Consider the following 14,612-nt stretch of genomic DNA (forward strand, 5'->3'; position numbering starts at 1 on the left):
AGCAGGGCACCTGTTTTACATGCAGAAAGTCCAAGGTTCAATCCCCAGCATCTCTGGGTGCAGCTGAGAGAGACTCCTGCCTGCAACCCTTGAGAGCTGCTGACAATTAGTATACTATTGACAGCTCTGAGCTAGATAGACCAATGGTCTGTATAAGGTAACTTCTTGTTTTCCTGGGATTGGGATGCCTTCTGGGAATCAGATTAGTTGCCTGTGCAATCTAATCAATACCTCAACATGTTTCTCTCCACCTGCTTTCTTCACCCCTAGTGACTTCAGTCACTGAAATTTACTCTACGGCCCTATATGTATGGTCCTGCCCTTTCATTTGCACAACCACATCCAGGGTTCAATTTCTTGGTCCCGCTATAATACGATGCAGTATTACCTTTCAAATATGTCTGAGATTGCTTCTTTTTTAAAAAAAATAAATAAATCCCATGTATAAACTGCAGCTCAGTCCGATGCAATTTTTATCTTTGAAACTTTTCTATCCAGCAGCCAGATCATGGGTTCCTGAGTTCCTGGGTTCCTTCACCCACAGTGGGCCACTCTTGCAGGTGGGGTGGGGGTAGGCACCCACCTGTCAACCACCTGACTTCACCATGTTGTCAGGTGATTCATTTTCCCCTTGCACAAAAGGATGAGCCAAGCTGATTCAAGTGTTGCTTGAAGTCACCGCCAATCAGCTGATTCATGCCAACTTCAAGATCTGCTTTTGGTGGGGGGTTCGGTGTACAATGGAGGCCCTACTAGGGAACTTTGTAGCGCAGTCAGCTGCTTGGTGGTGATAGCAAGCCTCTGTTGCCAATTAACAATTGAGGCTCACTTTAAGGCCTAAATGATCGTCTCAAAGTTCAGCTTGATATACATGAAACAAAAGATGCTCATATGCATATTCACAAAGTGAGGCATAGATCTATACGCCATAAGTTTTAGCAGGCAGGCTAAGCCTCTTCCTTTTTCAGAACTCCTCCAAGAATCAGCATAGGTCACAATATTTAACAAGCAGCATTCTTATTCAGTGTCATTCAATAAATCAAACAGAAGACCAACAACTGTATTAATTTGTGGTTTCTAAGTTTTGCAAGACGATTAAGAACATAAACCCATACTGTGTGTGTATATATATATATATATATATATATATGTATGTATAGCTTGTTTATGAAATTTAAGCTCCCTGAAGTATGCACTTAGACAGAAGACATGTGCATTATATATGACTGCAACAGCTGACCAGATTTGTTAACTTATCAGTCTAACAGAATTACTGGCCTTCCAGAGAGTACCTAACCTATTGGCCACGTTTACATCAAACAGTGAAAGCACTATGATACCATTTAAATAGTCTCTGGTTCCCCCAAAGAATTACGGGAGCTTTAGTTTGATAAGTGTGCTGAGGGCTGGTGGAAGACCCCTGTTCCCCTTCCAGAAATGCAATTCCCAGAGTGGTATAATGACCAATCCCGCTTCACAGGGAACTGTAAGGGAACAGATAGTTTCCTAACAATTCTCAGCACCCTTAGCAAACACTCAGAATCCTTTGGGGGAAGCCATGAATGTTTAAAGTAGTAGCACAATGCTTTAAATGTATGTTCTAAGTGTGCCTATTGTTATTCTAGAAACAAGGTGGGATGTAAGGTAAAGGACCCCTGACCATTAGGTCCAGTCGTGGCCGATTCTGGGGTGGCGGCGCTCATCTCGCTTTATTGGCCAAGGGAGCCGGCACACAGCTTCTGGGTCATGTGGCCAGCAGGACTAAGCTGCTTCTGGCGAACCAGAGCAGCACACGGAAACGCCGTTTACCTTCCCGCCGGAGCAGTACCTATTTATCTACTTGCACTTTGACGTGCTTTTGAACTGCTAGGTTAGCAGGAGCAGGGACCGAGCAACGGGAGCTCACCCCGTCGCGGGGATTCAAACCGCCGATGTTCTGATCAGCAAGTCCTAGGCTCTGTGGTTTAACCCACAGCGCCACCCGTGTCCCAGGTGGGATTTAACTACTTTTTTTAACCACTTTTTAAAATGTAACTAGAATAAGTTTTGTGAAAACTGATCTAATCTGACTTCAGCATCTCTTGAAATAGCTGAGCTGGGTGCAAGAATCTAAAGACATCCATACAGTGGTACCTCGGGTTACGAACTTAATTCGTTCTGGATGTCCGTTCTTAACCTGAAACTGTTCTTAACCTGAGGTGCGCTTTCGCTAACGGGGTCTCCTGCTGCCGCCGCGCTGCCAGAGCATGATTTCTGTTCTCATCCTGAAGCAAAGTTCTTAACCCAAGGTACTATTTCTGGGTTAGCGGAGTCTGTAACCTGAAGCATCGGTAACCCGAGGTACTACTGTAGTTGCATCTACAAGCTATCTTCTCTGGTAAGTGACAGTCCCAAGTTCAAATCTTACCTTCAAAGTGGCAATCTCCCCTCAGGTTCAAATGCCATTTCCATGGTTTTGGATGGAGACCTAGGCTGACCCAATTCTTGTGCTGGCAGAAATCTTTTGAAACTGCCATGGTTTGTGCTAGCAAAGGGATTGCTAGGCTCTTAACATGCAACATAATTCTCAGCCACTTCCTCAGCTCCAAAATATGGTGTGATGCCCCTAAAGTGCAAAATCATGTAGAACAAGTAACCTGGAAATGTTGAGTACAACAAGGAACCCACAACGACACAGGTTTTTAACATGATTGTATGATGGTTAATTGACAAGCTGAAACACTTTAATGTACAGAAATTATTTCAATGCAGCTAAGTCTTCTGCATAACTGCATTCAGCCTGTAATGAAGTAGTGCCTTGTTATTATAACTTTCTCACTTTTTGGGGGCGGGCTCCAACCTTCATGAACCCAACCCCTATAGAACTCCTCAGAGACAAGACCCACAAGTTCATACTTCATATAATTTCAGCAGGGATGAGAATAGCAGAAATATGAGTCACAGACCACTGCCTTTTCTGTTTTGTATAACATCCAGACTAGATACCAGTGACATCTTGGAATGTATATTTGAAATACTATCAAAAATTCAAAGGGGGGGGGGATAAAATGGGCAGGGAAGGGTCCTAAATGGAGGCTGTTTAGTGGAGTGTGGATACGTCATTGCTGCTGTTGCTGAGCTTTGATTTTATTGTTTTGCTGTATGTTTCTAAACAGTTTTATAAGCCTGGATTTGTATTTTTAAACATGTTATAAGCTGTTTTGTGGAATATTTCCCTTTAAATATGTGTGTGCACATACACACATACTTGAAACAGGTCCCCCCCCCCCCTTCATCCTTACATGGTGTGCATGTTTCACAAACATATGGTCCTAAGCAGGTTTTCTTCCTGATCTTTTCCTTCCCTTCAATGTCTTCCTTAGCTCTTGACACTTGCAGTATTCATCACTCCCACAATGTTCTCCCAATAGATTCGGGAGTTCTCACAATCAAGCCTCTATTCACAAAACCCAAGGTTAATTCACTGATCTCTTGGTATAAAGACACTGAGTTTCTAATAAAAATAAAGCTTTGGCAAATTAAAAAGTCAAATCATTCTGTTGCTCAGCTTAGAAGGGGTACAGCTTTGGGAATTTTCAAAGGCACACACAACCAAACAAAGATTAAGCCGTGCTAGCAGCTAAGAACTATTTTGGCTTGACAGAACATGTGGCTGAATCTTAAGGTGAGCCAAGGTTTTCCTAGGAAGAACGAAAAGAAAACTTTTGAAGACTTGGGTTTTCCAGGCAATGAAAGACAATTGGTACATTCTGTAGCTTTACCACAAAAAAGCAGCAGAGCAGCTTCTGAGTCTTGCTCTAATTTATGCAGACTAGTGCCATAGTATTAGTTCTTTGAGACGTGTCCATCAGTACCATTGATGATACCATGGAGGCTGTATAATCCATTTTATTTTGTTTTTTATTCCTATTTCCTAATATATTGCAAGCCTAAATCTTAGTTTATAGCTAAAAGCACTTCTTTACTAATTTTAGAAAGTGCTGAGCCTCTTTTTATCTTTTAGATTATGGGACATGTTTGGTTGCTTTAACAGGAATGCTAAATATAAAACATTCTGTTGTGCTTTTTTTTTTAATGTCAGACCCATCACAACCAAGATTTTTCAGCCTCCATATGTCCATGTACTTCAGTACAATACAATTACAGTATGTCAGCAGGCAACTTGCTGACGACAAAGACAGCAGGAGCACTGCTTCAACAAGAATGATATTCCAACTCCCATCCCAGACTTACTACATAATAAGTTTCACACATTAACATACGCATTAACAGTGCAATCCCGTACATGTCTACTCAAAAATAAGCCCCATGGAGTTCGATAGGATTTATTTCCAAATAAATAGATACAAGACTGCAGCCTAACAAAATTTTCACCATTCACAAATATTGTTAACATGACCCAGCATTTCCATTTATGGACATCATGAAAACTGTCCTCTCCTAAAAGCGACACAGTAGCCAATGGGCAGCTTCCCTTTGAAATGCTAGTTTGAGGGATAATAGATCTGAAGTCAAGAAGACGAACCCTGCCTTGTCATATGTCATGCTCCATACAGACTCTAAGCACTGGCTCTCACAGAACTGATGTCATGAAAAATCATAAAAGGAGCAGAACAATTAACCTCAAGCTTCCCATCCCCAAGAGCTCAGAAAGCTTTTCAAAATAATGCTGCAAACCAGGACATTGTCTGTGGCCAACAAATAAGGTCATCTATAAACTCTGATGTCCCTTTGAAGTGAATAGAAGCTAATCTAGAGCCTTGGCATAATTCAAGGGTACAAGCAAGGAAGAAATCCACATTGGTTTCCCAGTGTCCTGTGCTCGCTTCGGTAGCACATATACTAAAATTGGTTTCCCAGTGTCCTAGGGCTTTTAAATCAGAAGAAGTTATCCGTTATTATACAATGATTTCCTAATTAACTTGATTTATTCTTATACAGCTGGTACTCATCAGTCAATGTATAATCCTGAGTGTCATTCTATCATTTGCTCTATCATGCAGTAAGAGAGATATTCTAGAATTCATCATCGCTGTTGCCTGGTGTATGCATCTATCATCAGAATCTTTTGATGCTGTCAGAGGTCTCGATATTCGTTTGGCAGGTCTGACTTATGACAATCGTATGTTCATTATTTACTGATTAAATAATTATATCCCCCCTGTTATGCTGGCACCTCAAAGCAAATAATAAAATACAATGCAGAGTATGTAATGCCACTGAAAACATTAAATACAATAAATAACAATCAAGTGGTCAAAAAGTCCACATTCTACCATGGCAGACAGCAAAAGCTATGGCAAATGGAAATGTTTTCATTCATATGGTATCTCATCATTATACTTCTATTGCTATATTGCCTGTTGCCCCATGTGTTGATTCATGCAGCTTTGATATTTGCAGGGATCTCTGTTTTCAACAACTAATAGGATGCTGACCTGCTCTGATATGTTTTTTTTTAATGCTGCTGCTAGTGAGAGCTCCTGGGCCATTCCATCTACTTGCCCACTCTGTTCCTAGATGCCAACCAGCCAGCACTTCATTGCTGATTCTAGGAGGAGGATAGTAAAAACATCTATGGCTATCTGGCTTGCTGCCACACTACAGTGCAAACCTTTTGGAGTTTGCATGAGGGCACCAACCTCTTTGAGTTTGTGCTGTGGAATGTATTATCCAAGTAGGAGAAAGAAGTGATGCAATATTGGGTAGCAGGACTGGCCCACCCATGAGGCAAGGTGAGGTGACTGCCTCAGGTGGCAGGACCCATAAGGTAGCAGATTTGGATGTACAGTAGATCTTTACTCCCCACCTCTTCCTTCATGGGGAGGGAGGTGCCATTTTGTGGTTTGCCCCAGGTACCAAAATGTCTTGAGCCAGCCTTGTTGCGTAGTTTTTGCTGTCCGAAGTGAGAATCTGAGTTGTAATGCTTTTGTTCGTTTCAAAGTTGTTCAGTACCACTCAGTGTGAGACACTGAACCGGTATAGAATACAACCCTATGAGGGTGAGAGTCTAGATGGGAGTAGTTTTGTTGCTGGTTATATGACACTACATTGCCCTAGAATGAATGAGCTGGTCTCCCTCCTGTGTCAAGGCACCCACAGGCTACTGGAAGATGGAAGAGAGAGGTTAATATTTCAGTGGGTATGGTTGTCGCTAAAAAAGTAAATATCTTGAAGTGGCAGCAGGATGTCACAATTCTGTCACTTTGTTCCACTTTGTGAATTGTTTTGACAGAAAAACAGGCTACAAATCACTAAGCAAATAAATAACTTTTTGTGTGAACCTATTTCCTTACCAGCCAGACTGTACGGTAAATATTGTTGGCCACTGTGTGCCACCATGGAACCTGGCAGCACCAGCATGGGTATTATTTGACCGATTCATGTATTCAGAGAAATTTTAGCTACTACTGTTACTGCATCAAGCAGCTGTTGTGGAGAAGCATTTCTCTGAATAGGAGGAACCGTGTCACACTTTTAACATTTTGTGTGTGTGTGTGTGTGTGTGTGTGCACGTGTGTGTGTGTGTGTGTGTGTGTGAAGAGAGACACAGAAAGAGATGGAGCTAGTCTCCACCAAGGCATGGTACATATACGGCTTTCTTTCCATCAATGGCTACTGGCTCTTTAAAGACTGAAGACAGAGGCCTTCCTATGCAACCTGACATGTGGCTGGTAAAGGTAAAGGTACCCCTGCCCGTACGGGTTAGTCGTGTCCGACTCTAGGGTTGTGCGCCCATCTCACTTAAGAGGCCAGGGGCCAGCGCTGTCCGCAGACACTTCCAGGTCACGTGGCCAGCGTGACAAGCTGCATCTGGCGAGCCAACGCAGCACACGGAAACGCCGTTTACCTTCCCGCTAGTAAGCAGTCCCTATTTACCTACTTGCACCCGGGGGTGCTTTCGAACTGCTATTTTGGCAGGCGCTAGGACCGAGCAACAGGAGCGCACTCTGCTGCGGGGATTCGAACCGCTGACCTGACGATCAGCAGGTCCTAGGCGCTGAGGTTTTACCCACAGCACCACCCGCTGGTACCTTGATCTATAACAGGGATTGGAAACCTGTGGCTCTCCAGGTGTAGTTAAGACTCCAGTTCCCATCAATCCCATCTAGCATGGCCAGTGGTGGAAGATTATGGGAGGGCCAGCTTCAATGGCATCTGGAGATTCAAGTCTATAAGAAACCATCCCATCAAATGGCTCTCTACTTGCTTCTCTTCCCCCTCCAATAAGGCTGGCACAGATGAATCCTTTTCCCAACTAATTCCCTTAAACCAGGAAGGTTTCAGCTGCCCATCCAAAGCCATTCCATGGTGAAATGCGTCGCACGTGGCCTCTGCCATGACACAAGCAGCTCAGCCAGCCCACTAAGCCGAGTCAAAATCATGGCTGCGAAGGTGTAGGCAGAGATCCTCAAAGCCTGGTTACCAGGAAAGATTATCATTATCACCATAGCATCCGTTGCATGCGTCTCCAGGTCTGCGCACGCACGTAACCGTACTGGGAACACAGCACATTGTACCATACTGGGAACACAGCACCATTGTACCAGGATTTCAAAGGTTTCCTAACTCTCCTTCCAGCATGAGGTCATGATCCCCGAAATAGACCCACCGCCATCAAGGGGATCACGGTGACCTCAATGCTGAGAAACAAGGCAGGAATTTGCAAGGGAGAGAGGTTGTTTATTCCACCTGAGAAAGCAAAAGAAAAAATGGGGGCGGTGGGGTGGAGGAAAGAGGAGCCACCCAGGACACCCCCAACCCCACCCCAGCACTACCGGGGGGGGCTGCGTCAGGGGCTTCCCTTACCAGGCTCGTGCTCGCCCGGGTTGTCGGAGAGCTCGATGACCAGCAGCTCCCGGCCCTCGGAGCTGCGGCCCACGGTGTAGATCCTGCTGATGGACGAGCACTGCAGCCACACCGAGACCATCGCCTCGCGCATCTCCGGGTAGCGGTGGTACTCGAAGGAGATGCCGTCCTCCTGGCTGAGGCGGCGACGCCGGTTCGCCGAGCCGCCGCCCGCTGCCGCTTCGGGCTGCTCCGCCTCGGAGCCCTGCGGCCGCAAGGCGAAGGCGCCCGGCGCGCCGCAGAGCGCCGCCAGCAGCAGCGCCCAGAGCCCAGCTGGCCGCGCCATGCCGGACGGAGAAGAAGGACGGGCGAGCAAGCGCGGCTGGCAAGGCGGGCTTCTGCTGCTGCTGCTTCGCTCAGCTGCTGCCTTGACGTGCTGCGTCGACGCGGGCTGCGCTCCCTCGGCGCTCGCCTCCACCTCCCGCAGGCGGAGAAACCTGCTCCGTCCAGGAAGAGCGCTCGCGCCGCAGACTGCACTACTCGCGCCGCAGCCGCCGGGGGGAGACGCAAGGATGTACCACTGCCGCGCGCGGGGGATGCGAAGGTGGGACGCGCGCGCGCGCGCGCGCTCCGCCCCGTCCTCCTGGCAGCGCCCTGGGGGCGCCCGGGGCGCTTCCCACACAAGCGCCGCGATTGGCCAGGGCCAAGCGCCCTGCAGGTTTGGCGCCAGAATCTTCCTCGGGCCTGCGCTTTCGAGGGCAGGTGCCATCAGTTGTGGGAGGGTGTGCCTCTCAGGACCCTCAGCACATGCCCCAAACCTCTCCATAGCATGAAGTGCATGTATGCCTGCCTGCCCGAACGCATGCCACCCTAGGAACCATATCCTAGAGGCCGAGGTCACTTTGCCACCACCCCCTACAATAAAATATTTGATCGATTATGCAGGACCCCCCTCCAATATTTTATTCAGGTTGGCCATGCGTGCCACAATCAGGGTGCGACTGGGCTTTAACATCCCACAAGGTTCTGCTGTTTTCCCATGCTCAAAAGTCACTGTTCCTTTCACATGTTTGTTGAGTAGTCAGCTGTACAGCTTCTGATAAAACGTTTTAGGTGTGTTTTAAGTGCATTATACAAATGTGACACTAGATGGCGCTGGTAAGCTAATGCCAAATTACATACACAGTGCTACCTGGGTTAAGAACTTAATTCGTTCTGTAGGTCTGTTCTTAACCTGAAACTGTTCTTAACCTGAAGCACCACTTTAGCTAATGGGGCCTCCTGCTGCCGCCGGAGCACGATTTCTGTTCTCATCCTGAAGCAAAGTTCTTAACCCGAGGTACTGGGTTAGCGGAATCTGTAACCTGAAGCATCTGTAACCTGAGGTACCACTGTATACAGTAGTTTAAACTTTTTTTAAAAAAAAAGAAAAGAAAGCATGTTCACAGCGTTTTTTTATACATGTGTCGATTCAGCCTATATTTACACTCATAGGAAACTGCCCTACTCTCCAAGGTCACTTCCAGACTACCTGGTTACTGAGCATTCTGGTTTGTTCATAGGAAGTTTGCAGGGACGTTTTTTGTTATTACTTATTTGAATTGTTGCCCATCCTTCGCCATGAAGTTTCAGGGCAAGCTACAACAATTTTTAAAATGCAATATTCCGAACAGTTAAAACAAATGAGATGACATTTCTTCAAGCGTTATCCTGCCCTTTCTGCTGCATTTTCCCATCCTTATTGCAAAAACACACACACACACATATATATACTTATACATGTATACATGTGTGTGTGTGTGTGTGTGTATTATGGTGCTGGAGGAGACTCTTGAGAGTCCCATGGACAGCAAGAAGATCAAACCTATCCATTCTTAAGGAAACCAGCCCGGAGTGTTCACTGGAAGGACGGATTGTGAAGCTGAGGCTCCAATACTTTGGCCACCTCATGAGAAGAGAAGACTCCCTGGAAAAGACCCTGATGTTGGGAAAGATTGAGGGCTCAAGGAGAAGGGGACAACAGTGGACAAGATGGTTGGATAGTGTTCTCGAAGCAACAGCATGAGTTTGACCAAACTGCGGGAGGCAGTGGAAGACAGGAGTGCCTGGCGTGCTCTGGTCCATGGGGTCACGAAGAGTCAGACACGACTAAACAACAACAATATATATACATACATACATATATACAGTATATCCAATTTTGTTTTTTTTAAAAAATAATATTTATTGCTTTTAAACTTTACAAACAAGAAGAAAAAGAAAAGGAGAAAAAAGAAGAAAAAACAAAAGAAAGAAAATACAATACAATACAATACAATATATAAACAATAAACCACACAACATTAACGCATTAAACTAAACAAAACAGAACAAAAACAATTTAAAAACATACATCCTACCATTTCAATGCCTTATCTTTCATTCCCTTGTTTCATCGACTTCCTCTCACCTCCCTTTTTGTATTTCACTTCTATTAATTGTTTCAGCAATTCCTTTCCATCTTTCACTATTTTCTGTCATATAAATATCTTAACTTATTTTAACCTTATTTTCCATTAATATTATAATACTTATTTATGCTTAACTCCTTATAACAATTCTACTAAGGCCATATAATTTCATTCCAACATTTTTCTAACATTAATTTTACCGTATTTCTATAAATAAACTTTAAACTTTTTCCAATCTTCTTCCACCGTCTCTTCTCCCTGGTCTCGGATTCTGCCAGTCATTTCCGTCAATTCCATATAGTCCATCAACCTGGTGATCTTCTGTCCGAGACTCTTAACTCTTTTCCAGGTCCCTTCTGCAAGTCTTCTTTGTATTTATACATACACTTTACTTTGTCTTCTGCTGATCTTGTTCTTAATTTCCTTCCTTTGATGCTGAAGAGTAGGTCTCGGGGGAGCTCCAACCTAGCAATATTTTTATTCCTTCTCGACATGTCATCCACATCTCCGTGGTTAAAACTAAAATCCAAAAGATATTTCAGGACGTGTTTCAAAATCCCTCCAAATCTGAAGGTTCCCACAACTCCAATTTCCTCCTGACCCAGGTCCAAATCCCAAAGGTCAGTAAATCCCTGCAGGAGATGATCTATCCAACTTTCCTTCTCCAGTCCAAGCAGGGTTCCAATCTGACTTTCTCTGAATTCAATCATAGAGGGCAACAACTTGTAGTCATCAAATTGCCTCTGTAAGGCTGGGGCTCTCTCCCTCTCCACTTGTATTACTTTAGGTTCAACAACCACAACTTTCTCCCTCGCGTTCTTCACAGTTTGCCATATCAAAATAGATTCCTGTATCAGTTCCTGAATAGTTTCTGTGTAGATGTTCACTTTTTGTCCCAAATTAGTCGCTTTTTGTCCCAAAATATCAATTTTAATATTCATCACATCCGTCTTCTTGTGGAGCTGTTCCAATGACTCACTTATCTTGCATAGTGCAATCACTAAGGCTTCTTCTGTCAACATTCTCAAGCGATCCAAGGTCAATCTCACGGTTTTCTCTTGCAGATGGAGATTTCAGCAGCTCAACTCTTGTAACAATTTCAAAGGCTCCCTCTAGAGGGAAACAATTTCTGTTTGTATCAATCCTTTTAAGCACAGTTCAAGCAGTAAAATTAGTTTCAATTTTCAGCTACTTTTACTCCTTTTTAAACGGAGAAGCAGACAATGGAAACAATGTATTTCTCTTATTTAACTGTCACAGTCAATGAACTTTCCCAAAAACGTCAGTCTTACTAGCAGTCCGTTTCCAGGTTCAGAGCGGTGGTGATCCAACTTTCTTCACTCTCTCCTGCAGGCTTACGCGATCCAAAATTTCCCCCCTCTTCTCCTGCCTCCAAGGGGGGTTTAATGATTTTAGCCGATGGAAGTTTAATCCTTTACATAGGACTTTCCAAGACTTTAGCTTGCAAATTCTTTGCTTCAATCTATTTACAAAAGGGGAAGGCGGACTTCCTGTTTGAAACCTCCCCGTTTTGGTGCCAAATTAAGATGTTTAAAAATCCAATTTTCCGTTCTACTCACGGGTAGTTGTTTAGAGTCAAATTGTCCACAGGAAAAGTCAGCGCTCTCCGACAACAGCAATGCGGCTTCACTCCGTGAAAGAAGCAGTCAATTCGAAGCGCCGTGCCACTCACCCCACATCGCTCCGGATCCCCGAAACCGGGTCTCCCCGCAAGTAGGGGAGGCGCAAAAGGTGCCAGCTGAATCCCACGTTCACAAGCTTCTCCCGCCTGTGATTTTTAGTGCGTCTCCGCCTTCGCCGTGGCGGCCAGACCCTGAATTCCACGGAGCAAATTCCTCCCAATCAGAGGAATTCCGCCATTGCCAGAGGCGCTAACCCGGAAGTCCCAGTATATCCAATTTTGTGGGGAAAGATAGTTTGTTGCGCAAGAGCTTCAAAGCAACTGTAACAAAGCAACCTGAATTTCCCACCCAGAAATATTAATGTGCCTGAATCCCACCCAGAAATATTAATGGACTGGAAAAACTAATCCATCAATCTCATTACTGTCTACACAATGACAACTATTGAATATGGAGTATTCTACATGGAAGGCAGGCACTCAATCACTCTATTTCTATAAAATATGAACAGCAGTTCACAATTTTAATAGATAATTGTAAGATATAGTGAAGCAGCAACAATCTTTAAAAACAGCACAATCCTATACGTATGAGTTTCACAGAGATTAATGGTGCCTATTCCCTGGTAAGCAGTGACAGGTTTGCAACCTAAAAGGTTAATATAGGGATTGCAGTGGAAGACGGAAGAGCTAAACTTCTCCTTCTTGTGGACTGTGGTCCTAATCTAGATTAGGCTGCTCCTGTGCTTGGCTTTCATTAAAAACAAACCCTGAGGTAGCTAAAGCAAAGCATTTAATGCCACACAATGTGCAATAAGGGACCCTCGTGTATCAGACCACAGACCACAGAAAGTATGAAAAATACTCTAAAAACATATTAAAGAGGAACAAAGAGGTCCTTTGCATATTGTTCATTGCCTCTTTTTTATTTGTTTACTTGCGGATATTAAAAGTATATTATTTTCTATTTGTGGGTCTTTCCAGTGCTTGTGTTATGAAATGGAGACCACAATCCCCTCAAGCTTGCTTTGCCTTTCTTTCAGAGGCAGTAATACTTCTGAAAACCAGTTTCTGGAAACCTCAGGAGGGGAGAGCAATCTTGTGCTTGCTTCCTGCTTGTGGGTTTCCCACAGACATCTGGTTGGCCAGCATGAGAACAGGATGATGGACAGGGCCGGATTTAGGTTTGATGAGGCCCTAAGCTACTGAAGGTAATGGGGTGCCTTATATGTCCAGCTGTCCTTTGTCAACAACACATTTTCACAGTTTTTTGTGTTGAATACTGTATTTTTCGCCCTATAGGACGCACTTTTTCCCCTCCAAAAATGAAGGGGAAATGTGTGTGCATCCTATGGGGCGAATGCAGGCTTTCGCTGAAGCCTGGAGAGCGAGAGGGGTCGGTGCGCACGGACCCCTCTCGCTCTCCAGGCTTCAGGAGAGCCCCACTGCCAGCCCCACAAGCTCGGGGGACAGCGGGGAGGCGGAACGCCGCCATCCCGCTGTCCCCCGACTTGGTTAGAAGGCTGGCGGGGGGGAGAAGCCTCTCCTCCCCGTCGCCAGCCCCGCAAACTTGGGAGACAGCGGGGAGGCGCAGCGCGCCATCCTGCTGTCTCCCGACCTGGTTTGGAGGCTGGCGGAGGGTGTTGTATGTAGGTTTCATTTTATTTGTTTTTTATCCTATATTTTGGAAATGTACATCCAGGTGTTTTTTTCCTTTAAATTTTTTGGGGGCATCATGACAACCTTCAGACTTCTCAAATGTCAGATCCTGACTTACACAGGGCTATTTGAGGCGTGCAAAGCACAACCAAGCTGTTAGAAACCACACACTCCAGTCTACAAGCAGGCAGTATTGCTTGTGTTGTAGTTAGAAGTTTTTTTTTTTTTTTAAGGAGATGAAGCTAAATGCATGCTTTCAGCCACATGATATTGGTTTTCCATGACCACTAGTATTTATTCCAACATACAGTAGTGTTTAGTGGTTTAATATATCTGGACTGTAACGAGGCAGAGGATCACACACCCGTCCTGATTTCAGATTGGAACTAATGATTTTCAGGTTTTACAGACTCAGCTTTTACTGGCATCCATGACTCAGATGGAATGAACCCATTACTTATGCGAAGTGGTGCCACTACTCAAACAGCAGGTTTCTACGGGGCAGGTAGGAGATGTACAGCCCCGCGGCATTCACAGCCTCCACAACAGATCAGCTACCTGAAGCAGTTGCCAGACTTCTACCTGCCACAAGAGCAAATCATCTTCTGGAACATGAGGTACACCAGACCTTCTTGAACCTTTAGATTTAAGCTCCCTAAAGCATACTTTCCTGCTAGTACCTCTGCTGTAGAGAGAAACTGCTTGTTGTAATTTGGTTTAACCATAAGTTGTAATTTTCCAAGTTTAAATTTTGACATTGACACATGTCTGTGTTTTATTTTCCTGTTGTCACTCCATTCCAAACATTATTTTTCTCTTGTTTTTCCTTTGTGTGTGTGTTTTTAAAGATTATGATCATTAAATCAGAAGTGGCCAACCTGCCTAATGATATCATACAGCCCTCAGCATCTGATTCTTCTATGCCTTCTTTCCATTCTCTGTGGCAGACCCCTGTTCATTGTCACGACTCCCTCCTCCCCTGAAATCTCCAACCACTGTGGCCTGCTGAGAAAGGAGGGTGCGGCTGCTTTTTCCTCCTGGGCAAAGGATTAAGAAGATTGCCCAAGGCCATG

General features: G+C 44.7%; 1 protein-coding gene across 2 annotated transcripts in view; it reads right to left on the minus strand.

Moving 5' to 3' along the window:
* The window catches only part of CPE (carboxypeptidase E), a 59,411-nt gene extending 51,022 nt beyond the window's left edge, over nucleotides 1-8,389 (minus strand). The window contains exon 1 of one of the 2 annotated variants that reach the window (XM_081875373.1): nucleotides 7,810-8,389. In XM_081875373.1, coding sequence (XP_081731499.1) covers nucleotides 7,810-8,134 — 325 coding nt within the window. In that variant the 5' untranslated portion in view covers nucleotides 8,135-8,389. The remainder of the gene's footprint in view (nucleotides 1-7,809) is intronic. The other variant, XM_081875374.1, reaches the window with a different exon arrangement.
* Nucleotides 8,390-14,612: the final 6,223 nt, after the last annotated feature.

Source organism: Podarcis erhardii (assembly GCF_964252035.2).
Source record: "Podarcis erhardii genome assembly, chromosome: 9".
In the NCBI taxonomy this organism is placed as follows: Eukaryota; Metazoa; Chordata; class Lepidosauria; order Squamata; family Lacertidae; genus Podarcis; species Podarcis erhardii.